Source organism: Pholcus phalangioides, unplaced genomic scaffold, assembly GCF_987345545.1.
Source record: "Pholcus phalangioides strain wild (caught in Gottingen) unplaced genomic scaffold, Ppha-v1.0 ptg000027l_1, whole genome shotgun sequence".
Lineage (NCBI taxonomy): Eukaryota > Metazoa > Arthropoda > Arachnida > Araneae > Pholcidae > Pholcus > Pholcus phalangioides.
Genome location: NW_028301617.1, coordinates 3349789 through 3376674, shown reverse-complemented (window position 1 = coordinate 3376674; position 26886 = coordinate 3349789). Strand labels below are relative to the sequence as shown.

The window sequence follows — 26886 nt, the reverse complement described above, 5'->3', positions numbered from 1 at the left end:
AATGGCTAAATTTGCAATTATTATTGGAACTGCTTAAAACTTTGCAATGGGTGGGGAATTTAGCAAATCTAAGAGGGAAGCCATAAGCGGATACGGGAGGGGCGGCCTATTCAGTGAAAAAATTGTTTTATTGGCATAGGTGGCAGGGGTTGGAAATTCAACCCCCCCCCCCCCCCGTTCCGTTCACTACGCAAAATCTCGGTGATTCGAGAAGACTTTTTCCGCTTATGGCGGGGGGGGGGGGGCAGTTTGTCAAGCCTCTTGGGTCCAGATCCTTTAAGGGCCCCCCCCCCCCCACTATAGTAAATTTACAGTGTAAACAATCGTTTAGAACAAATGTAACTCAATCATAACGCGTCACTCACTTTACTTCTGAAATATAGATGGCAGCACTGAAAAATCACACACAACGCTACATACGCACTCAGACTGTTAGGTACACACTTACTTCTGGCACAACTCACTAGGTAATAAATTACCCACAGATGGTGATAGACCTGAGCTGCGCTCGATTTGAAGGAAAGAAAGTGTAAAAACAAAATAATATAATATTGGCTTCGGGACAGCAGGGCCGGACTTGAGCAGGTGCGAAGGGGCAGCCACACGGGGGCCACTAAATTTTAGGGGCTGTAAAACGAACTGAAATTACTTTGTTTACACTGCGAAAATTACGTTAATTAGATGGAGTTACATTTTGACTTCTTATCAAAGCAGTATCTTAAGATTTTGCCCAAGACAGCGGGAACCCTCGAGATCTGGGATTTTGACAACCCCCTCCGGAACCCACGGCTTACATTTCATAAGTTCGTACCCTGGGCAAATACTATGTTTTGGCGGCTCTTGTACGGTTTTCTTGTCAAGCAGAGGGTGGGGAGGGATTTGCCTGTAATGCAAAACAGCAGCCAAGTTCTGCGCGATGTAAATTTTTGGGCACGTGCCCTATTTGCTCAGGGGCGCTGGACAAGAAAGAACGCTGAATTCTCACTCTAACGACATCGTACTTATTTAAAGCTACTCGAGAGGGGGGTGTGTGGCAAAAATGCATGCTTGTCACAGCTGAAATAGTATTTAGTTGTAACTCCGGGCAGCGTCGTCTAGCCCTGACAGCCCTTCCGTTTCGATGCGCTGTGCACAGATATTGCAGACATGGCACCCACATTTTGCAGCAGAATGGGTCCGATGCCTATGCCAAAGAACAGCATAGACATCGGAACCCGGAGACTGAGTCTTATTTCAGCCCTCTCAAGGATCAGGAAAAATAATTTCGTAGGGCCGCAAAGCAGCTGTTTTTTCGCACCGGGCCGGAAAATAGTTAAGTCCGTCCCTGGCTGACAGCCCCACCCGTGTGAGAGGACGATGACATAATACAGTAGAGCGCTGATTATCCGAACCTGTCGGGGACCGGCCCTAGTTCGGATAAGCGAAAATTCGGATAATTGGACAACATTAAATATGTTGTTTATTTTCACACCTACTAACTCATAAACATCAACCGTGGTTTTTAAAATAAAGTAAATAAGTTTCGTGTTGGTTTCGATTCGAGATTCATTTCCATTTTGGCTTGACTTCTGTTTCTCAGCTGTATCAAACTATAGTCGGGCCTCTATGCCCAGTGCCGCCTTAACGCATGGGCCCACCCGGGCACGGCATGGGGACCTCAGAAAAATTAGTACTTGAATTTTTCGAGAATTTGCCAGGTAGGGCCTCAGAAAAATCACTTGGCCCGGGGGCCCGTGATGCTCTTAAGACGGTCCTGCCTATGCACATCATGAAAATAATAATAATAACAGCGAAATCCAATTCCACTCAATACTCGTTCTATTAATTATTTAGGAAAGTGTTTCGCGATTCACACCCGGCAACGTTCGAAAAAGAGCGGCACTTATTCGAACTCAAGAAAAATACCTTCCGATTAAAGTTACTATTACGTTACTATTACTAATTCTCGATTATACTATTACTATAATATATATGAGGGCATCTCGATTCAGTGAGAGATGATACGTGTCTTTGAGAGTGCGCATAAGCCTCGTCGTTTCGACCGTTCATTTCCTTACATACTTCTTCGGCCGCCCGAAGAGTACTTTCTTGAAACATATCTTGACTCGCCGCAGATAATTGATCTGTGCCGCACGATGCGAGTGCCACCATGCGCCACTTTTCCCCCACTCTAGCTCGTTACCGTTTATTTCTACGAGGGAAATGCGTACATCAGCAAACGACTGATATGAATCCACCATTTTCGGGGGGCACGGGGGGGGGGGGTCTTTTACATTACAAACCTCTCTCAAAGAAGAATGATAAAGTAGCGAACAAACACTTTCCGATCCAGCGTCGACGGTTCGTTCCTTTTATACTTTTTGCAAGGTCGAATCAAATCTTAACTTTAACTGTTGACGCCTATTGTTGTCGCTTTGGACACTGTTGCTCCGACTGTTCGTTCAGATGTGCATTGTCTATGCGTGATAATCCATTGTTGAAAATAACTTAACATTGCTACGAAGTACCGATGACTTGATACCAAGAGAAGATAATTGGAAAGAAAAGTCACACTCCTCTGTGTGGCGTGCTCTACCATTGAGCTACAGAGGACAGACATTTTCTTTTCTAAGGACACTATTCCTTCCTTTTAGGCTGAACGGGTCTGCGCAATAGACAGCCTCCCAACTCATTACACTACATAACACACTACCTAGCATTACACAGAAACAAACGTCACGTCAGGTTTCACTACACGTATTCCCGCACATTCCACAACATGTACCAATTCATTAGAGGTTCCGCAAAGGAATATGGACGCGGTGCATGTGTGGTTGAGTAGTAATAGCCTCCTAACTCAGCAGTAGATCGTATAGAACGAAACGATGAACTTCTCCGCTAATTGTACGAAGTACAGACGATGGTTATTGAATGTGACTTTTCTTTCCAATTATCTTCGCTTGGTATCCAGTCATCCCCCACTTCGTTCAATTAGCGGAGAGGCTCATCGTTTCGTTCCCATTGCTGTTATTTTTTGCTCAGTTAGACAGTTTTCCGACCTTGCTGTTAGGAGGAGTAAATGTGTGAGGGAACGGACATATATGACCGTTTCGTCCTGGTAATATATTTTGTTCCGAAAAGCCCACGTTTCACTCGCGAGTTCAAAGGCATTACTATATCCCGGATGCAACAAGTCACCGACTAAATCACTAGCTGTTACCCGCGGCTTCGTTTGCATGGATTTACAAATACAACGCCACAACAGGCAAATTGCCCAACGAGGTGGCTGACTTAAGAACACCATGGATCCCCGAGCCATTTTTTGGAGGCCCTGCCTACTACACATGCCCCCGCCCGCGGAACCCCCAACGAATCGGTACATGCGGGAATGTGCGTGTACGTGTAGTGCAACCTGACGCAAAGTTTATTTCTGTGTAATGCTTGTTATGTGTAGTGCTGCAATCTGCCACCAGTTTTTCTAACTATGAGTGAAGTGACATGATTGAATGATTTATCGTTGTAGGACTGTTGCTCTCTGTGGCGAGACTTTTTAACGGCGAGATCGGCTCGCATTTGCGCCTTGAAGTTGGGAACCACAGAAAACGAACTGCAGCCGACCACCACTGTGGGGTTCGAACCCGGATCCTCGCATCGCGAGTCCGTCACTATAACCACTCGACCACCACAGCAGAAAAAGTTTCGGCGTTGATTTCCCCCGTATGAAACATCGAAACCCCTGATGACACCTTCGGGGGGAGGTAGAATTTTCAGAAATTCCGTCTTTTCCGTCTTATAGTGTGTGAATCTCCATATTATAAAATATAATACTCAAGGAAACAGTTATTTTCCGTATTTTACGCTGAGGTGAACTCGGAAAGAAAAGTCATCACATCTCCGCCGGGACTCGAACCCAGGCCCTCTTGCATACCGGGCAAGCATGCTACCATCTGATGAATTTTCTTTCCGAGTTCACCTCGGCATAAAATCCGGAAAATAACTGTTTCCTTGATATCTCGGGCTGAGAAAAAAGCCATCTATATCTCACAAAATATAATACTGATCAAATTTCGTATTTATAGCTTCAGCGATTTCGACACAGCGATGATTGCATTGAGGAGCGGCTTAGGTTTTCTGGAAATTGCTCAGCGGTGATAAAAAAAAAAACGAATAGAACGCTCGTTTTTCATTTTCAAAAAAGGTCTCTTCACGTTCTCCTAAAGTCATTCTTTCGCTTTCTCGAGGCTTACTTCGTCCTGGAAGACTTCATTTTTTTGAATATGTTTACATTGGATGGACGCAGTTGTCGGGGAGATATGATCGAAGTGTTCAAAATTTTCAACGGGACGGACCATGAATTATTAGTACACCGTCAATCGACTGCTTTTACAAGGGAACGCCAGTATCGATTGGTAAAGGACAACTCTAGGTTATGGTGTCGCGGGGGAATTTTTCCTAAATATATCTTCGACTCGGCCAGCTGTTAAGAACCTTCGCGTATGGGTAGCGGAGAGTGACATCATCCTCGGTTAAGTTAGGAAGTCACCATGTGTGTGATAATACCCGGAGATGTTCGGCACGTGTTGAAGAAATAAATTCATAATCATTAACCACTTCACGTACAAGCGAAGTGTTTGCAAGCGTTGTTTCTTGCGTTGGGCAAGGAATTTGAATTACAGTATCTCTATTTAACGAATCGGCGATAAATATGGTAACCTTCCATGTTTTTAGAGTTCTCTTCTGCTCTTACATGTATGTAGCAGAAAGATGCATTATATGTGTGGAAAAAATAAATCTTCCGTAGATAAAATATGGTTGCTATAAAGCTTCGCAATGGTGAAGAGAAAGGAAGGAAAACACGTAGAACTTGTTTGAGTTTATTCAACTGTGGAATTTGGACGTAATACCTCGGGGGTCATTCAAGTACTACGTCAGCATCGAGGAGGGGAGGGGTTTCGGACTTGCTGACTTTTGCTGACAAGGGAGGTTTGAAGGTTGCTTACGTCATCAACCACCCCTTTTTGAAGATATGAAATATTCTAAGCTGCTGACGAAATTTAGCTGGCAAGGGGGTGGGGGGGGTCAAAAATGGCTAAAAAATCTGCTGACGTAATACTTGAATGGCCCCTCGTCCGTGATCGTTAAGAGGATAAACATTCAAAATATGCAACTTGACATTGAGGGGGCGGGCGGATGATGGGTGGTCCACTCGACATCCATGCAGAAATTACATTTTCCCTTCAATATGTGGTTGATAGAGATTATCGTCTTGATTTGTTGTGAAACCAGATGATACGCAAGCACAGATGATTACAACAGATGCATGTTTCATGATACACGCCATGGGTACGGAGCAATCGATGAGCTTATTGGTAGTGGTATGCGAATCGATAACACTGTTCAACAAATTTTCATGAAATCTTTGTAAATCCATTCCAATGAGTTTATTTATATTTCTATGGCGGCCATAAGGCAGGCATCTTCAACCCGTTGCTCGCGAGCACCACGGTGCTCCCTGAAGTACCCAGAGTGCTCAATGCTCGTGCCCGATTTCGTGCTCGACCAACGTTCCAATTAAAATGCTTTGTAAAAAGTGCATTCAAGGATTGAAATCATCCTGATTGCGTGCATTCGTACGGGTGTAGAAACCCAAACTTGCCGTAAGGATGCTCTTGTTTTGATGACGGGTACAGTGCGCGTCACTGGAAAAGGGTTGAAGACCTCTGCCATAAGTGAACAGAATATTACCATATTACTACATCATTAGCTCTACTATGTGAGATAAGTGCCCGAGCGGTACAATGGTAAGATGTTTGTCTTCCACTATGAAAGGTGCAGTCAGGGCCAATCCTGGGGAAGAACGTAAAACGATAGATAAGAATAACAACACAGTGATTTTTTTAGGATGGATTTTGAGCGCCGATTTCTAGTTTCGTCAGATTGCCTCTAGTTTTTGAGGTGAAGTGAAAATTAAATTCCAATGGTAATACCATAAGCCGCATACAAACCACATTGAAACTGTGCGTTATAAATAAATGCAGTAATTGGGCAAATATGTTTCACTAATTTTAACCCATTTTGGGGCGCTGATCCCGAATCTGTCATTGTTCTTGGTGAACTGGCTCTAGTTTCTGAGATGATAATGCATGCTCACAACGATGTGATCTGTATGCTGCTTATGGTATTGCCATTGAAATTTAGTTTCCACGTTATCTTTAAAAATAAAATTAGAGCCAATCTGACAAAACCAATGCCAGATTCGGAATCAGCAGCCCCTAAAACCATAAAAATTTCCTTAAGAACATGGATTTTTTTTTTTTTTTTCTGTTGAGCAGTGTTATTGGAGGGAGTGGATATTTCCCTTTCCATTACATTTACTGCATTGCAATTCCCACATTCGACACCTGTAGAACAGCAACAAATAGCAACAAATCCATACGAACTAACAACTTCTGTTCAATTTACAATTTTGTTGTTGAACAGTGAAATCAATGTTCACCAATGTTTTCAACTACTAATGGAATCCACCAAGTAAGTTCTTTAGAAGCAGTCGGTGACGTACGCGTCCTTCACGGCTGAATCCGAAGGCTTGTGGTCTATTCCGAGCCCTGGAATGAATCAGAAATCAACTATTTTGAGTAATTCCAAGATAGCAGTCTAAAGGCGGAAACACACTACATTGACGTGACGTGACGGAGATATCACGTCATGTCAGAAACTTTGTGAATTTCCACGAATCAGAATTCACAACGTCACGTCACGTCAGTATAGTGTGTTTCAGCCTTGAAAGCCCGTTTACACGTGTTATATAAGTGATTAAGTAGTTAATAAAATTTCAAGTTGCCAAGTACTTTAAAATGTGTACAGACGATTAAGGCCGTTTAGATTTAGTGTAATTTAGTGGTGAAGTAGAATATAGAGTCGGAACTATTTTTTTAATCAAGTAGGCATGATGCGCATGCGCTAGTGGGCGTGGTCTCGTAATAGCCAATGAGCATTTACTAAACCATTCGGACACGTGTGGACAATTTTTTGAGCACTTAACAACTCTTAAAACTTAGTTAACTACTAAATCACTTAACGCGTGTAAACGGGCCTTTAGATCAATGATTGAGAAGAAGTTATACGATAAGATGTTTGGAAATAATTCGAAGCTGACTCACCGAGGTGCTTGCTCAAGAAGTCCATCGTCAGATCACTCGTCAGGCAGTGGGTTCTGAATCCATCGCCAGGTCCGCTCGTCCGGACGAGTCTCCTGAATAAGAAGCCACCGATGAAGGGAACGTCCGTTTGGTCGGCGTGTAGAGATTTCCTGCAACGAAACGTTTTCATGCATTTTGTGTAGGCTATTTGTTCATCTCGAGCATCGGGACATTACAGTGCCACAAATATCCTAGTAGTAGACGTTACGCCACTGTTTTCAAGGCAGAAAAAAATATGAACTTGAAGATTATGAAAACAAAAGAATTTAACAAGTCGGCGATGTACGTTTTGTCGTCAATGGTTTGTCACTTCTTTGATGCTGCCAGTATTATGTATAACAGTTCATTCCCCTTCATAATGGTTTGTCACGAAGGTTTTCAATCCTCCCAGCAATTGAAGCAAACCCGGGCAGCGCCGGGTATTTTTGCTAGCCATATAAAAATGTTTTTCCTTCATACAAATCTACAATTTTGGACCGATCGTCGCCAAATTTTGCATATACAAGCCACACTAATACACACATATATACACAAAACAATACCAGGATTGGCTACTTAAAAGTTCGTCACAGCAGGGCAAATGCCCGAAATAGGCGTAAAACCGTCGGGCAACAATGTTTTCTGGATCTGAACAATCACTTTCGGAATGTTTACTATGGTTACCGTGGTTCTCAAGCAATGCGTTTAAGACGTGCATATGCCTTTACAATGGTTTGCCTCTTAGTATAATAGTTTGTCACTTTTTCAATCCTCCCAGTAATTGAAGAAGCAGCGCCGGGTATTATGCTAATTTTATAAACTGAAGAGCCAAAAAAACTGGTAAAGGCATGAACCAATCACAGTACGGCGCTGCGGTCGGCAACGGCTATATAACACAACAAGTGTCTGGCATGGTTGTTAGATCGGTTACTGCTGCTACAATGGCAGGTTATCGAGATTTAAGTGAGTTTGAACGTGATGTTATAGTCGGCGCACGAAAGATGGGAACGACATAGCATCTCCGAGGTAGCGATGAAATTTGTATTTTCACGTACGACCATTTCACGAGTGTACCGTGAATATCGGGAATCCGGTAAAATATTAAATCTACGACATCACTGCGGCCGGAAAAAGATCATGCAAAAACGGGACCAACGAGAATCATTAAACGTGACAGACGTGCAACCCTTCCGCAAATTGCTGCAGATTTCAATGATGGGCCATCAACAAGTGTCAGCGTGCGAACCATTCAACGAAACATCATGGATATGGGCTTTCGGAGCCGAAGGCCCGCTCGTGTACCCTTGATGACTGCACGACACAAAGCTTTACGCCTCACCTGGGCCCGACAACACCGACATTGGACTGTTGAGGACTGGAAACACGTTGCCTGGTCTGACGAGTCTCGGTTCCAACTGCATCGAGCTGATGGACGTGTACGGGTATGGAGACAACCTCATGAATCCATGGACCCTACATGTGAACAGGGGCTTGTTCAAGCTGGTGGAGGCTTTGCGATGGTATGGGGCAGTTGGCGTGATATAGGACCCCTGATACGTCTAGATACGACTCTGACAGGTGACAGGTACGTAAGCATCCTGTCTGATCACCTGCACCCATTCATGTCCATTGTGCATTCCGACGGACTTGGACAATTTCAGCAGGACAATGCGACACCCCCACACGTCCAGAATTGCTACAAAGTGGCTCCAGAAACACTCCTCTGACTTTAGACACTTCCGCTGGCCACCAAAATCCCCAGACATGAACATTATTGAACATATCTGGGATGCCTTGCAACGTGCTGTTCAGAAGAGATCTCCACCCCCTCTTACTCCTACGGATATATGGACAGCCCTGCAGAATTCATGGTGTCAATTTCCTCCAGCACTACTTCAGACATTAGTCGAGTCCATGCCACGTCGTGTTGCGACACTTCTGCGGGCTCGCGGGGGGCCCTACACGATATTAGGCAGGTGGAAAAGTTTTTTTGGCTCTTCAGTGTATAAGCTGTGGTATTCAAAGAAGGGAGACAATTAATCAGGAATATAAAAAAAAGGTCGCAAGTAGCAACAGTGTTTCAATTTATTATGTATCATTTTCCTGTAAAGTGTTGTATCCATACAGCGAAGTGTGTGTGTTGACTTCCTAATCCGGGATGTCGTCACTCTCTGCTACCCATACGAAGGTTCTTGACAGCTAGCTGATGCGAAGATATCTTTAGGAAAGAGAGGAAATTAAACTGCCCTCTTGCGGGGAATCGCCTTCTGAAGTCTATCTCTCTTTCCTAAATACATCTTCGCATCAGCCAGCTGTTGAAAATCTTCGTCAGGACTTCCTTGGCTCCGAACACCTTTAATTAACAATACTTATGAGGAAATTAATGTTTTTGAACCCGACCCACAGAATGCTTTGAAATCATTAACATTCATTCAAGAAAAACATTTTCAAGTATGTTTCCGATGCAACAAAATATAAAACTGACGAAGAATCAGGGTCTCGTCACATATATAATGTTCACCAAATTTGTAATATTATATCATTAGGTTCTTGGGAGGGGCGATCACCCCCATCGCCCCCCCCCCTCCTCTGAATCCGTGCTTGAGTCCCAAAGGGGCCCACGGGCTGAAAAAAGCTTGGGAAACACTGTTATATAACCTATGACGAACGAACCAATAAACGTACCTTATCTTCAGCACTCGACATTCGTTAGACGTGCTGTCCATCAGGTCTTTCAGACGATCCAGGGATCCCCTGTCCTGGAAACCATCCGTACAGACGGCGAGGATCGGCTTCGAGATACGAGGGAACGTATCGTCTCGGAATGGATGCATCCACGGATCCAGGGCGACACCGACACTGGAAAAAAAAGCAAACAAACACGCAATGTGCTACTTCAAATTTCAATCGGTGTTCTCATGTTATTACGTGCCATAAACGGAGATAGACTTGGGGGTCATTCAAGTATTACGTCAGCATCGAGGGGGGGGGGGGGTTTGGATTTTCTGACTTTTGATGGGGGGGGGGGTTTGAAGGTTGCTTACGTCATCCACACCCCCTTTTTTGAAGATATGAAATATTCTAAGCTGCTGACGAAATTTTGCTGACGGGGGGGGGGGGGGGTCGAAAATGGCCAAAAATCTGCTTATGTAATACTTGAATGCCCCCTTGAAAGTCTGAGGGGGGGGTGCGATGATTGCTGGTGGGAGGCATGATGATGATGTCAATTCATATATACGCAAATACGTTAGATCAGTAGGCTTTACCTTTGACGCGAGGGGGCATTGCCACCCCCACGCCCCCACCGTATCTCTGCCTATGTTACATGCTCAAATCATATATATACAAGCTTATATATATGGCCTTCGGAGTCATCTCATGTGGCCCCGCGGCCTCAAACTTAATTTTGTAAAAATTATGAACGTCATTTCCAGTTCACTTGAGTGACCCTCGGTGCAGTTCCACGTCGTTTGAGTGGCCCTTGGAATATTCCCAGATCCTTTCAGTGGATTGTGGCACATTTACAGATACCCTTGGTGCCCCGCGAAACAGCTCTGGGGCACACGTAAGTAACTCGCGGCAAATTTACAAATCACTTGAGCGATTCATGGCATATTTCCACATCATTCAAGTGACCCGGCGTGCATTGACTAATCGAATGACCCGTGGCATATTTGCAGATCACTTGAGCGATTTGCGGCCCATTTCCGTACCACTTAAGTGATCCACGGCATATTCGCACATCACCGCAAATGACTTGCGGTGCATTGCCAGACTGCTTGAATGACCCGAATTATAGATCACTTGAGCGACGACCCACGGCACAGCTTCGGAGCACTTGAGTGACCCGTGGCACATTTATAGATCACTCGAAAAGCCCGCAGCGCAGTTCCAGTGACCCGCGACGCGTTTTCAGAGCAATCAGATTTGAAATATGATAGTCATTTCTAGATCACTTGAGTGGTCTGCCGTGTGCTGCAGTTCCACATCATGTGTGAGTGGCCCATGGCATATTCTCATGTCAATTAAGTGGATTGTGGCACATTTGCAAATTACTCAAGAGGTCCGCGGCACAGCTCCACCACCTAAGTGACCTGTGCTACATTAACCGATCGCTCAGGGGACTCGTCGCACAGCTCCAGAGCTCTTAAGTTAACCGTGGTACATTTACAAATCACTTAGGTGATTCGCGGCACATTCACAGATCACTTATGTGACCGCTGCAAAGCTTCAGATCACTTAAGTGGCCCGCGGCATAGCTACAGGTCACTCACAAGTGAACTGCAACACATTCCCAGATAACTAGTGACCCACAGCCCGCAGTGCATTCCCAGATTACTGGAATGGCCCACGGCATGCCAACGGATGACTTGAGTGACCTGCGGACAGAGAACTCCAGTGGGCTGCGGCACAGTTTCAGAGCACTCAAATGGCCCGCGACACATTTGTAGATCACGTAAGTGATTCGCGCACATCCCTAGATCACTTTAGTGACCCGCGGTGCATTTCCAGATTAATTGAATGACCCCGCGGTATGCTAACAGATCATTTAAGTGATCTGCGGCGCTGTTCCGGATCACTTAATTAAGTGGTCCGTGACACGTTTTCAAATTAGTGAAGGGGCCCGTGCTCTCCTAAAGGTTGGATACCCTCGTTAAACATGGAATATAAACATGAATTGCAGACAATTCCCTCATAGTTAGAAAAATTGATGTCAGATGGAAGCACTAATGCCCTGAGGGCCGTGCATGGAGCTTGTTGACGACTGTAGTCTTGGATAGAGGGTAGGGGGCGCCTTCCGGATATTCTCCGGTTGGCGCCCTGGCCCGGCGCCCCTGATTCTCGCCCAGCGCGACTCAACCTGATTGGGTAAAAGGCTTATATCCCGAGAAGGACAGAGCCTGGGTCGTGTCTGGTTAGCAGTAGATGGAAGCACTAGACACAAGAAGCATTACACAGAGACAAACTTCACGTCAGGTTCACTACACACACACACACACACAATCCAACATGTACCAATTCGTTAGATATTCTGCAGAGGAATATGGACGAGGCGCATGTGTGATTCAGTAGATGTGCCGTAGCACGGCCAACTCAATTCAAGGCCGACAAAGCTGAAGATCACGTGACTTCCATGCGTCTGATTCTCGGCCATGGCCGACTCGATGTGTCTGGTCTTGTGATACACACACACACACTGTTTTAGTCACTCATACGCTTGCAAATTACCCAGGTCATTTTTGATCGCTCACCGATCAGGTGTCCTGTTCATTGGGTCACTTTTCTGTCTGACGAGGTGAGGAAATCATAGGGAACATGTATATTCAATTGATCGGACGGAAAAGGTCACGTGATCTCTAGCTTTAGCCCCTTGTGTCGAGTGGTCCGTGGTCATTGGGCCTTGAACGCAACGAGAAATACTCACGAGAATCTGGCATCGGTCGCTAACGAGAGGATTGTAGTCGCCCCTCCGAACGAGTGTCCGGCGACGGCGGCTCTCCGCGTGTCCAGGCGTCCTTTGAAGTACTCGGCCCGGAAATTAGGATCCAGCAGGTTCATCGTGAAGGTGCCGTTATTCAGGGACTCCAGCAAATCCAGGGCCTGTCTGCATTCCTCGGCACGTTTGTCGAGCTTTAATGACAATAATATGCGTAGTTGAGCACGATTGCAACACATAACCAACATTGCACTGATTACAGATGTACTGATAACAGGTGTATGGGGGTGGGGGGGGGGGTGCTGTTAAAGAGTGATTTTCGAAACCCGTGCTGTGTTTTTCAATGGAGAAGGGTCGCAGCCCACCCATCAGTCACTGTTTTTTTGCTCTTTACCGGTGGACTGAGGTGGATTTTGCGGTGGCTTTTCCACCTGTGTGAGGCTGCAGAAGCAATTTGGTCGTCCTTCCACTCCAGTCTTCTTGGCCACTCATTTCTGAAATTCGTCACCGTAGGCCATACGTCCACTTCACCTTCACCTATGTCTGTAAGTCACTCTTTTGGTCACTCACATGCTTGCGCAACTTTCTTGGTTACTCTTTTTGCTGTTGCACTAACCTTGTCCTCCACCTTGTATAGGCAGGGCTGTCTTAAGAGCATCATGGGCCCCCGGGCCAAGTGATTTTTTTGAGGCCCCCGGGCCGTGCCCGGGTGGGCCCATGCGTTAAGATGGCACTGCTTGTACGGTGCTCTTTTGATCACTCGCATGTTTTGTCTAGGTCACACAAGAGTGCTTGCACGCACTCTAGGTCACTCATATGTTTGTACACTCTTTCTATAGGCCACTCACATACCTGAACTCTATCTTTTGGTCATTCACTTAATTGGCCACTTTTTTGATCATCCACATGCCTGCACACTGTTCTGGTCACTCACGGGCTTGCAAACTCTCTGCATCCCTTTTCTTAGTCATACACGCGATCCCTTGCTCTCTAGGTTACTTTTTCGGTCAATCACGAGCTTGAAAATTCTGTCGGTCACTTTTTTTGGTTAATGATGAGCTTGCAAATTCTGTAGGTCGCTCATGTTCGGTCACATACTGACCTAGTCTTTCTCTCTAGGAATAGGCACAGATTTATGGTTTTACAAATATCTCACTTAACCCTCACCCATGTAAATGCGCCTACGCCTTTGTCACTCTTATGGGGTCACTCGTTACTCTTTCCACCGTCATTCACATCACAGTGTAGGCACATGTGAATGACGGTAGAAATACAGTAGCATAATGTGAAACACATGGAGTGACTAAATGACTAAAACACAGTGTAGGCTTTTAGTCACTCCATATGTTTGTAAACTCTCTACGTCACTCTTTTCCGCCCTAGGCCGGTTCGCTCCTCCTTAGAGATCGTCCTGGTGGCCACGGGCTCTCGCGAAGCCACGATATCGGGGTTAGTGCGGACGCCCGATCTACATAACACTCTACTGGGGTTAGAACTCCCAACCTCAAGCCATCCGCCAGATCAGGCTCCCAACGTAGCTGGGTTACACGAACACGCCACGATTCGCAGCCTACGTCGCTGTTTTGGTCACACACTGACCTGATTTCTTGCTCTCTAGGTCACCCTTTTTTTGTCACTCACGGGCTTGAAAATTCTGTTGGTCGCTCGTTTGGTCACTCACCGACCTAGTTCCTCTCTATGTATCTAGGCATAGGCGGGTTTTACAAATGGTCTTACAAATATCGCGGCCCTTCTCCCATTTTACTAATTTTCTTGAGGCACTTATCCTCAAGTTTTCCGCCACTTCAAACTTGTCGCCCCTACCCCGCCCCTGTAAATACACCGCTGACTACGTGCGGCATTAATACGTGTGTGAGGGGTTTGAGATGCTATTGAGGCGATTTCCGAAACCCAAGGCATAGTGTCATAATGGAAAATAGAGAAGAATCGTCGTAGCCGCCCACCAGTGGTCAGTTAGCCGGGGGGGGGGGGGGAACAGTTGGTCACTGGTGGGCGGCGCGCGCAGTCACTGGTTGTTTACCTGCTTCCTACGGAAAGGAACGTCATCCTTGTCGTTGCATTTCTGGTACAGGATCCACTCTTTGGAATAAGGAAGAGGTCCCAGGTTCTGCGGCATTTCCGTAGGTTCCCACCGTCCGCCGACCGCGTCGTTCCATTCGGATTCGACGTCCTTGTCGAGGACCTTGTCCAAGTCCTCCAGGTACGAGCTAGGGTATGGACCGCAAGCTGACATCCGCGAAGCCTTCAGGTAAAAGCTCGCAGCTGCCGAACCGTCCCTGGAGCAAGGAGGGGGAGAGGAAAAATGAATTCTTGTTAGTACATATTACAATCTTATAAATAAACACTTCTTTCGCTATCTGCAGAACAGGGACGCCGGAGCCAGGGGTGGGCCCCTCATCTTGCACTCATGTCCATGAATTAAGGATAATTCAGAATCACACGGAAATGGAAATCTAAAGTAAAAATTTCACCTGTAGAATTATCACACACCCCTGCAAGAATGATATTCAAATTTCAGGAAGCCACCAGATGATGCCGATAGTACGTCACAATGACGAGAGTGTAAGGGGGGGGGGGTATATAAGGAATGGTGGCAAAGAAGTGAAATTGTTCACAAGAGTTCCGTAAGGCGCTCAGTGCCATAAGCGAATAGTTATGACGCAGAGGACGCCTGTGGATGATTTTTTACGTGGTAGAATTATCGGCCGCCTGGAATGTGGGAGTACTCAGATGGAAGTATCCGAGGAACTTGGAATTGCCCAAAGTGTCATCTCTAGGCTTTGGCAACGATTCCAAGATAACGGAAATGTCAGTAGACGTTACAGTACAGGTCGCCCCCGAGTTGCAACGCCGAATGAAGACCGGTATTTGGCAGTAACTGCCAAAAGAAGCAGACGGAGCACAGCATCCGACCTGTCTCGTCAGCTGTCTGCAGCCACGGGCACCACAGTTTCAAGGCAAACCGTGTACAGACGTTTGGGAGATATTGGTCTATATGCTCGCAGGCCTGTCAGATGTGTTCCGCTCACGGCAACTCACTGTCGGCAGCGATGGAGTAGAGAACATGCAATGTCGTCACAGTGGGCTTGTGTGATGTTTTCCGACGAGTCCAGGTTTAGCTTGCAGTCTGATTCACGTCGGACTTTCATATGGAGGTACCCGTTACCACCAAGACAACATCATTGAACGACACCGTTACGGTGGTGCAGCATTGCTCGTTTGGGGTGGAATTATACTGGGTTCCAGAACAGATCTGCATGTTCAAACCGGAACCATGAAAGCCCAAATTTATCGGGACATCATTCTGGAACAACATGTACGTTTGTTTAGGGGTGCCATGGGCGCAGAATTTGTGTTTATGGATGAAAACGCCCGTCCTCACCGAGCGAACATCGTAAACGAATGCCTTGAATCTGAGGATATAACCCGTATGGAATGGCCAGCATTCTCACCTGACTTGAATCCGATAGAGCATGTTTGGGACATGCTTGGCCGACGAGTTGCAGCCCGTCAACCACCTCCTACATGTGTACCGGAACTTCGGAGAGCATTGCTTGCTGAGTGGAGTGATCTTCCCCAAGATCAGATCGATAATTTGATACTCAGCATGCCTAGGCGTTGTACGGACTGTATTTCATCGCATGGGAGACATACAATGTATTAACCATCATACCAACCATGTAATAGTAAGTTTTTGTAAAGGAGATATTTTTTACAATTGCTCCAGGGAGCAAAAATCGTAGTTTTTATGAATGGTATCCATACATACACCATCGTTTTTGTTCTTTATCTTCTGTTTAATAAATGGGCTTTATGAATAAGTAGCGTTTGTTTTGTTTCTGAACCTTTATTTGCCGGAGCTGGCATTATCCTCAATTTATGGACATGAGTGTATAATGAGACAAGCGGTTATTTGGGGGCTTCGATTAGCTTTCAGAGGTACATTCCATGCGTTACTTTCGATATTTCCCTGATTTCATCATCAAAGCCATGGTAATAGGTTGAAGTTATTGCAATTTCTGTCCTCTTTCGACGTCATCTGATTTTCCGCAACCCTCTCCTACCCCCCCCCCTTTTTTTTCCTGAATATCTGTCCACGTTTGTCCTTTATTGAATAACCCCTCCCCCCCCCTCAGCCTGAATTTCTTTTGCCCTGTGTTTCCCCCCTTCTTTTATTCCTGCCCCTTCCTTCCTCGTTCACTTTCGATCTTCAGAAGTTCTTCTGCCCTTTTTTTTTGCTCCTTTTGTAATTCTTCCCTGCTTTTTTTTTTCCTGGATTTCCTCACCCTCTTCTTGCATATTTTTGCTACTCCTGTTTTCTTCTGAATTTTGTCTGCCTTGTTTTGCACCTTCTTGTATTTCTTCTCTCTCCCCCCCCCCCCACCATCCGCCCAGCTTTTCCTGGATTTCTTCGTCACCCTTCTTGCATTTTTGCCACCCCCGCTTCTTTGTGGAATTTCTTCTGCCTCGTTTTGCCCCTTTCCGCCTTACTTTCTCTCTGCTTTTTCCTGGATTTCTTCTCTTTAGCGTTTCGTTACGGTTTTTTCCCACTTCTTGCTTTTGGATTTCCTTCTGCCTATTTTGCCTCTTCTTGCATTTCTGGTAACCCCCCCCCCCCCCGCTTTCTTCAGAATTTTCTCTGTCCCGTTTTGCCCCTTTTTTGCTCTCCCCTCTCTTTCCTCCCTCCTTTCTCTTCATTTTTTCGGCTAGGTACCATTTCGTCCTTTCCGGATTCATCCTTAGGTCAAAATAGTCGCGTTTCATCCGATTTCTTCTTTCCCCTCCCCTCCCCATGGCGATAGGGGATTACTGTTGATCAAGATAAAACACCCCGTGGTTTCACACTAAGAAAGGGGAGTGATTGACGCAACAAGTACTCGTAGATAGAGCTCCTGGAAATACCTCGTTTTGACATACCCTGGAAATAGCAGCGTTTCTCAACCTTTTACAGGATATTTAAATTCAGGAGTAAAATACATAGTATTATACAGGAATGTCCCGTATTTTGAGTGATATTCCTGTATTTTTGGTCGTTCTCCATTTTTTTATCAACAAGACATTTAAATTGACAATCTTTACTGATGAAGATGAATGATTTATGAATGAAGATAATTTTCATCTCTTTTAAATTGTATTATGATAATTACGCATGAATATGAATAATCATCTTCTGTGGTGTTTGGTCAGAACATGATATCTCCAAAAAATGGCTTTTTGATCTAAATTTAAGTCCTGCTAATTAATAACTAATTAGAAGTGAGATAAATGCACAAATACGTGCCGTACGGCTAAACAACATGCTAATGTATGATATTCTTCTTTGTATATTTGTGTATATGCTTTATTTTTGATTTTCAAATGACAATGAAAATGCTTATATCTCAAAAATGTGATTTTGGAGTTATCATGTTCTGACGAAACACCACAAATTATATGTTGTGTTCTAAGTTTTTTCCCCCGTGAACTACATTGCGATTTCCAGTAAATTCTTCATTACTCCCACCCCCAAGAGTAAGTGATATCTTGTGATCAATAACTGGTGATTTTACCGTCTTATGACTGAGTTTTTGGTTAAAATTGCCGATATTCCGTATTCTACTATAGTTAAACTCCCAATATATCTCCCGTATTTTTCTGAATGAAATATGATCACCCAAGTCTTGATGAAATAAATTATATTGAAAACATATGTATTGAAATAAATTTTTTTAACGATTTGTAGCAGCTCTACTTTTCCGTCCTTCAATTTCAGCAATAATTAGCGAATTCGTCGTAAACTGCAGTTTCTGGCTACAATTATGTCCCGTATTTTTCTCGTGGAGATATGTTTACCCGTCAATAATGAGGAAGTTTTCTTTGTACTTTTCGGGCGAAATAATATTTTCCCGATTTTCTGAAGCGGCAAATCCTAATTCGCCCTGCCGTTGCCGGTACATGGAAGATTTGAGAGTTTTAAATTTTGGAACTTCTGTCACAAAATCCAGTCCAAAATCTTTCGCCGATGAAAATGCTTCTTTATAAATTTCCTGCATTGGAGTGAGTTCTTCGCGAGCCCTCTTCTTGCATGCAGCGACATATTTCTGGACTTGCGTCTTGGCAACATCAGGCACACAGGAATGGTTTCGTTCAAACAACACTTTATCTTCCGGAGTCGTGAGTAAAACACCATTGCAGTTAGCATCTCGACATATCCAGCGTTTGTTGTTGTTCTTCAATACAACTTTTAATGTATACGATCGTCCTTCATAAAGCAATGCCGGACGACCACGTTTGGTTTTGATAAAGTCTACGTCATTCATACTTTCAAAATTAAATACCTTATTTCCGAGTTATGCAACATTCACCCATGTATCTCGCCACTGTCTAAGCCACTGTGTACTGTATGTAATAATATAACGTCACTCTGGTACGATTTTGTTTTCACTTTGGGTAGGTAGCCAATGGATACATCAAGTACAATAACTACAACGAACAACGAGTACTAGACATGTTATCGCACCCCCCATTAAGGTGTAATCTTGATAACAAAGAGGGGATATAAGAGCGGATAAAATCACGTTATCACCTCGGATGAAACGGCACTATTTTGACCCAAGGATGAAACGGGAAAGGACGAATCGGGACATCACCATTTTTTCTACCCGGTTTTTGGCCTTTTTTGCACTTCCTCCGTGTTTTTTTTTTTTGTTCTTTTTTGCCTGAATTTCTTCAGCCTTTTCTTACATTTTTGCCACTTCTGCTTTCTTTTGCCCTTTCTTGATTTTTCTGCCAGCATCCCCTGCCATTTCCTTCCTTTTCCCAGGTTTTTGTGTTCTTTTAACTAAATTCCTGCCCTCATTTGCTTCAAATCCTGCTCCCCTTTTTCTTGCCCCATTCGCTCGCATTGTTGTCTTCTTTCACCAGCATTTTCGTTTCCTTTTTTGCCTTTCCTTGAATTTCTGTTTGTTCTCTTTCTAAATATCTGCCCCCCCCCCCCGGCTTTCTTTTGAAACCTCCTCCTCCCTGCCCGTTATTTTTTCCTTCTTTTTTTGGAATTCTCCTCGGCATTTTAAGAATTCCTGCCGCCCCCCCCCCCCTTCCGGCATCTCTGGCTTCTTTCATCCCTGATTCATTATTCAATTCAGAAATTCCATTAGATCTCTACGAGATCGGCCGGCCATATAATAAGAATACATATACAGGGTAAACTCACCTGTGTTCGACGGACGCCACGACGAAACCGTGAGACGCGAGCTCCAGGCACAGTGTCGAATACACGGTACGCCAACCAGCCAAGCCGTGGGAAAATACGATCACGGGAAACTGCGGGCCGCTCTGCGAGATCTGGCCTTGCCACACCGACGGAATGAACACGTCCCCTGTACAAAAGTACCAAACAATCGTGGCATGAAACTTTATCGGTTGAAATTTCGAAACACGTACTCAGGGCAACCGGGTCTGGGGGCCTGCGCGTCAGACCATGCGCGGCGTCGAATTTATCCTTCAACGTTACATGGGTGCACCCTAACATGTACGCTTGATCCAGATGATCAAATATCAAGTTGCGGCCCTGCCTGTACTGCTGCTGCGCCATCACGTACAGGAACATAGTGTAGTAACGACCGCAAGTAGATACTTGGGCAGCTTAACAGGCAGGGTCGTGACTAGATACTTGGTCATAAGTATAGGCAGGGCTGAACTAGATGCTTGGTTAGCAGTACACCCACGGCCTCAACTAGATACTTGATCAACTGAACGGGCCGGGCTCCAACAAGATATATGGTCAGCAATACAGGCAAAGCCGTAACTAGATACTTGATCAGCAGTACAAGAATAGCCGCACTTACATACCTACTTTACCACACAACAACTCCAGTCATATATCGCTATATACGGCAATTTCCAACCAGTGGAGTTGGTTGTGAAATGAAGGCTACATCCATCCATCGGTGGTTGCCCCAGGTTCGGTAAGTAAAGAACTTGCTTTTGAAGTTCTATGCCCGGATTCGAACCCATGGACCTTGATGGTAACCTTCACAGCGGAAGGCGAGAATCTTACCACTGCGACACTCGGGCGCCGAACCTACATGCCTGGTCTAGTACATAGCAAGTATCTAGTACAGGCATTACCGTAACTAGATACTTGGCCATAATCACAGGCAGGTCCTTAACTAGATACCTTATCAACAGTACGGGCACTGCCGGCAATGGGATTCCCCCATGACAATGAAATCTAGTACTAGGATTTTGGCAGTATATAAATAAATTAGTACACTGGTATATTACTTTTCCGGGATGTACATGGTGCTGTAGAGACAGCCCGAATATCGATAGTCATAGAAATTATGTGAACGAAGTTTTATATGAACATTTTTTTTTTTTTAAATAAGTACCTGTCAGCCATGGAAACAGCCATTCGTACAAAAATGGGTAGACACCGGCCCTGGTTGCGCTACCAGTGATGTATTGCTTGTTTGGTAAGAACGGTGGCCATTGCAGATAATGTTCCTATTGAAAAAAGAAAGAAAATGGGAGGAGAGGTTGGTTTTTTTCCTCCAGTTTATAAAATCTACGAAAAGAAATACTTTCATCTCAATACTATATTCGTCTCTTGTAATTTGGCAGACAGAGGGCAGCACAAGCGACCATGCATCGCGGAGAGCATGCGTTTTCAACCTTCATGCACCGTGAGCTTCGAAGCTTTGGGCATACTAAACGTTTAGGGAACTCATTGTTAGGTTGGTGCGTATTTGAGTAGATTCACATTCGTGTAAAGCTCTTGGGTTAAGAAGCTTTGGTTTCAGAAGCTCTTGCAAGCCAAGTTCCCGTTTAGGAAGCTCTTTGGAGTCGGGTCCACATCTTGGAAGCTATTTTTTGGAAGTTCAATCCACATTTAGAAAGCTCTTTAAAATCAAATAAATATTTAGGAGGCTCTACGACGTCGAGTAAACATTTGGGGGGGGGGAAGGAGTCGTCCACTGGAAGCTACTAGGAGCGAAAACAAGTCACGGGTATGTGCAAGACCGGCAATGGGACAAACTATGTATGGATAAAGTGTGGCAACCGCTACAGTAATCTTGCGCATACACGCGACTTGTTTTCGATCGAAGTGGCGTCCAGTGGATGACCGGACGTAGGAGTCAGCCTCCTAAATGTTTACTCGACTTCGTAGAGTCTACAAAATGTTTACTCTTGGGAGTCAAATTCAAATTTAGGAAGCTCTAGAAAGTCGAGCACGCAGTTTGGAAGCTCTTGGTAATTGAGTCTACATTTTGGAAGCTATTGGGAACCGAGGAGTCCACATTAAGAAAACTATTGGGATTCACAAGTGTCCCGGTGCAGTTGCACCGGGCGCGAAATGAGAGGGGGCGCCGAAACGCGTTAAATATACATTACTAGAAAAATATCTTTAAGATACTTATTTCAGAAAATAACTATAAAATATACATGAAAAATGATCGAGATGAGAAAAAAATTAGAGGTTTGTGTGTATGTAATATTACGGTTATTTTTCGAAACGAAAAGAATCGATGGGCAGTGCACCTATATACGTATAGTACATAGCGATTTTGGTCAGATAAAAATACACGCTCTCTCGATCGAGCACTTTTCGTTTACCCCTGAAGGAGATTTTGGGGGGGGGGGGAGACGCAATTTTTCTCTTTTGTTGTGCAGTAAAAAATAAAAATAATGGATGAATCAACCCCTGGTCACCCAATTTTTCTACTAACGAGAGCCAAAGTGTTTTCCTGTGTTGTGAGGAGTATTACAAGAATCGGAAGATGTCTTCTGATGTGGGAAATAGTTTGAGCCAAAGGCCTTTCATGCCTCTTTTTCCCTCGACTTGTATTACTTGAATTAAAAACGCAGAATGGAATCGCCAATACATTACAGTATTTCGAAAAAAATATTGAATAAATATTTAAAAAAAAGCAATGAATGGATTAAGCCTATGATTATCTGACCATTTTAAATAGGGATCCTGCACTTGGGCCTCGTTCCCACCTGTCACACGAGGAGAAACAAAAATGTGCTCACACGAGAAAACCCATGCACTTCGGCGCCCCCGATCACTGGCCAGTCTCCCGACTCGCGAGACTTTCCTATTAGTCCAACCAGGGGCAGCTCAGTGGACTGGGTGTGCTCTAGAAGGGCGTCTAATCCTAAGTGAAAGGGCAAAAAAAAAAAAAAAATTAGGAAAACTTATTTGTGCCCTCTCTAGGAGGGGCATTAAGTCCGAAGTAAAAGGACGAAAAAATGGGAAAATGATTTTTGCCCGCTCTAGAAGGAGCGCTAAATCCAAGGTAAAAGGCCAAAAGAAATTCGACATGATGTGTTATGACGTAAAATGTCGCTGTTCCTTTGAACGCATCAAAACGAAGAAATTGAAACAAACGTGTTTTTTTTTTCTAATTGGGGAGGTCAGGGGACCCAAAAACAGGTCCCGCTCGGGTAGAGATTTTGTCGCGAACCGCCCCTGAGTGCAGCAACATGTGTGTGTCGAAAATTGTAACAAACCGTACATACACAACTGAACATCTTTTCGGGGTTTCATGGATCTTGTTCCAGATACCAGGTGAGTAACGGTAAAGCCTCCTATGAGGCTGGAGGCTTGGTAAGGTGTGGCCACAACGGGACTCTAAAAAAGACATATTTTCCCTTTCAAGAAGCTAATGAGGAACGTATGTTGGAAATTCAATTAGATTTTTCTAAACAGCTTTGCAAACTACTTATATATTCCACAATCATGACCTCACCCCCCAATTCTGCTTTTGAAACTAAGAAAAAGTTTTGAGGGTGCAAAATATGTATTGCTTTATGCTATTGGTATCGTTGTCCCTAAGATATGCTTCACAGCATTGTTTTGCACCTTGGTAAGGTACTAGGTGTAGGAGCGATTATTTGTTTCACCAAATAGATTTATTAATTAAATAGTGTGCCAGTTTATTAAAACATGCAATTTTTCCTCTAGGTTATACATTATTTGGGAATACGAGAATTATAGTGTGAACTTAATCTAGTTGCCTGTAACTGTAAGGTAAGCTTATGTATTAATTACGATTTGAGGCGCAGTGGAAACATTTGGATTGGCACCACGAAGCAATAAAACAAGAAGTTCTGGAACTAAGGTTCTTAGGAAATGGAAAGATAGCATCTGAAAGAGAGAAATGTGAGATTTTCCAGGAGTAGATTGTGAGTGGTCTTTTGTTGCCATTAAAAGATGCAGGAGGAACAGTTGGAAGTTACGATTAGCTGAGCGAATTCGAAATAATATAACCATAGATCGAACTCCTTTTTCAGAACAGTTCGCTCTGCACAAGTCTCACAAGCATCAATCGTCTCGTTTAAGTTTGATAAATTTCGCAACATTTTATCACTTTTACCGGTGATTATGCATAATCCTTTTAGACCCTGTATGCACAAACGTTTGCTTGTTTTCACTTTAGATATTCCTTTTTTAACATCAGGGGATGTTCAGCCCAAACTTCAAGAATTGTGCGTTATCGCTGAAATTAAAGTCGAAGTCCTTGAGGTTAAAAAAAATCTACAGAGAGAAAAAAACAACCCTTTCCTCTCACTGCCGTCTTAACGCATGGGCCCACCCGGGAGCGGCCCGGAAACCTCAAGAGTAGAGGGGGGGGGCCTCGCGAAAATGAGATCTAGTTAAAACTTTCTAGAATTTACTAGGTAGGGCCTCAGAAAAACCACTTGGTCCGAAGGGGGGGGGGCATGATGCTCTTAAGACGGCCCTGCCTCTTCCCGGGACCGTAGCGAGCTTTCTCGGGAGTAGTCTTTTCTTGGAGTCTCCTTGAAATAGTTATGCTCAGAAAAAGGAGGAGTTACAAACGGATTCGGATCGGAGCACCACTCAAGTTGAATAGTTACGGGCCTGCCCAAGTTGCAGGGCTCGGTGCTTTAGCTGGTGTTTGCCTGCCCCTTCTATTTCTTAGTACTGGGTCTGAAAGGGATAATTTCAAATGAAGTTCATGAGTCTTATAAATATGAAAGAAATCACACACACACGGAAAAATATCACTTTAATTTAACCACTTTCAATATCAGTTTAGCCCCTGTACGTGATGCGTGCACTATATATACACATGAATTTTACCATAAAATTCAATTAAAATAAGTATGAAAAAGATAGATTTCTTTGTGATGATAAATGTGTGGCGTTTTGCTTTTTTAATGTTTTTAAATCTCATAATTAAATCAAACAAGTTGGTTTTTTACGCTCGTTTACTAGTTAAATAGCAGTATTCCCATTCTAGAAGAAGCTTTTCCGACTTTTTCGTCCCTTAATATCCAACCAAGAGGTGGGGACGATCATCACACCTTAAAGTCTGATAATATGGTAGAATGAATCTATCCCGTATTTTACGGGACAGTAATGACTAGCAAAAATTGCCTCCTCTGACACATCACTCTGGATTCGCGCCTGCGGGGGGGGGGGGGGTGGGACGCTGACTACTGTTTTTGCACAGGGCGCCAGTAGGTCTAAGACCGGCCCTGTGTATGTGTGTGGGAGAGAAGATGTTTTTCTCATATATTTTGTAGTGTCAGATTTGACCCAGACGATTGTGACGTCATTAGCGAAACCCCTCTCCCTCTGTGTTTTGTTTTTGCTTTTTTTCTCTCTCTGTCTGTACAAGATATAGTTGAAACGATGCTTTCGGCTCGAATGGAAGCAGTCTTTTTTAGAATGCGCTAGAGAATTTGTACAGTATGTATCATGTGTATTAAATAATATTTTAATCCAGTTCATCCTTCGTGTCAAAAGACAACTGCGTTTGCTTCTCGGGTAGAGATAGATGCACAGTTGAAAGAGATTTCGAATGAACACTTCATAACAACAAGTACACGTTTATGTGAAGCTTTTGGAAGTCGAGTCCCGATTCAGGAAGCTTTTGATAGAGGCATGTGCAGCATATTGCCACACCACAAGTAGAAATAAACATTAGAGGGAACGTTGCTGCCCCATCTGTCTTTCATATTAGGCGAGGCGAGGGGGTGGGGGGAGATCAGAAAATTTCACCTCCGACATTTCACCCCCTGGCACGTTTCCTCCCCGGTACCTTTCGCGCCGGAAATTTGGCCCCCCGACATTTCGCCTGACCTGACAGTATGAGTGACCGAGTAAGCAAGTTTGAATGACTTTATGAGAGTGACCGAATGACCGTATAAGTGATCAAGTGAGTGACTGCATGACTGATCAAGGACACTCACCCACTTACTTGTTCACTCGTACGGTCACTCACCCACTTACTTGTTCACTCGTACGGTCACTCACCCATTCAATTGGTCACTCTTACGGTTGCCACATACTCTTTTGGTCATTTATTTATATTTATTTATATTTATTATTATTATATTATTTTTTATTTATTTATATTTATTATATTTATTTATTTATTATTTATATCCCTCACTTGTTCAGTCATACGGTCACTCCCCCTTCAATTGTTCACCCATATGGTCATGCACCCACTCATGTGGTCACTCACTCGCGTGCTCATTCATGTGGTCATTCATCCCTTCACTCGTGCGGTTATTCAAGTACCCGCTTGGTCACAGGGCCGTCTTAAGAGCATCATGGACCTCCCTGTATAGTCTAAACTTACTTGGTCTCCCACTTCGTCACTCACGCGGTCAGAGCAGACGAAATGTCCATAGCGGAATTTCCGTGAACCATTATCAGAGGCGACGCAAATGTAATTCAGACTTACTTGCACGACGTCACTTTCCTCGACGGGGTAAAAGAGACGAACGAAAGCTCCGAATTTCGAGAACGACGTCAGCACGTCGGCGCATCCGACAGTGTACGTTCCCCGGGGGATCGGCAGATGTCTCCGACCCCTGTACGACAGAGGGGGTAACGACATTCGTCCAACGAAGGTTCTTATTCCAACAGTATTCGACGCACGAAATTTCGAATTCTAACAAGGAATCGAGAGGAAAAGGCAAACTCACAAACAAACAAACACCAAAACCACCACTTGTTGCTTATCTCGAGGAAATCGTTCGATGATGGAATGAAAGAATCAAACTCGACGAGGGTGTCTCAAGGTTATTTCTCTCCGTATAGCTTATCTCTTCCTTATCGCGTGGTTGTTGTTTTTTCCTCTCCATTTTTAAGAACCGAAACTTTAACTTTCGACTTCATTCTTGGTACTCACGTGAAATACGAATCGAATTGTGTCAGTGACTCTTACTGTATTGCGTCATGTTATCGCGTAAATCGTAAATGATCCTTTTTCTCACTTGGCCCCTTTCACACGGAGCGGATGCGGA

At 44.3% G+C, this 26886-nt stretch overlaps 1 protein-coding gene across 1 annotated transcript; it reads right to left on the bottom strand.

Moving 5' to 3' along the window:
• Nucleotides 1-4837: 4837 nt before the first annotated feature.
• Nucleotides 4838-26638, bottom strand: LOC149068086 (platelet-activating factor acetylhydrolase-like). The gene is made up of 8 exons (XM_089251615.1): nt 26322-26638; nt 20988-21102; nt 19808-19973; nt 14636-14891; nt 12583-12788; nt 9843-10016; nt 7140-7288; nt 4838-6584 (listed from the first exon to the last, which is right to left on the bottom strand). The coding sequence occupies exons 1-8, from the start codon at nt 26475-26477 to the stop codon at nt 6517-6519; spliced, it is 1290 nt and encodes a 429-aa protein (XP_089107741.1). The 5' UTR covers nt 26478-26638; the 3' UTR covers nt 4838-6516.
• Between the last annotated feature and the right edge of the window lie 248 nt (nt 26639-26886).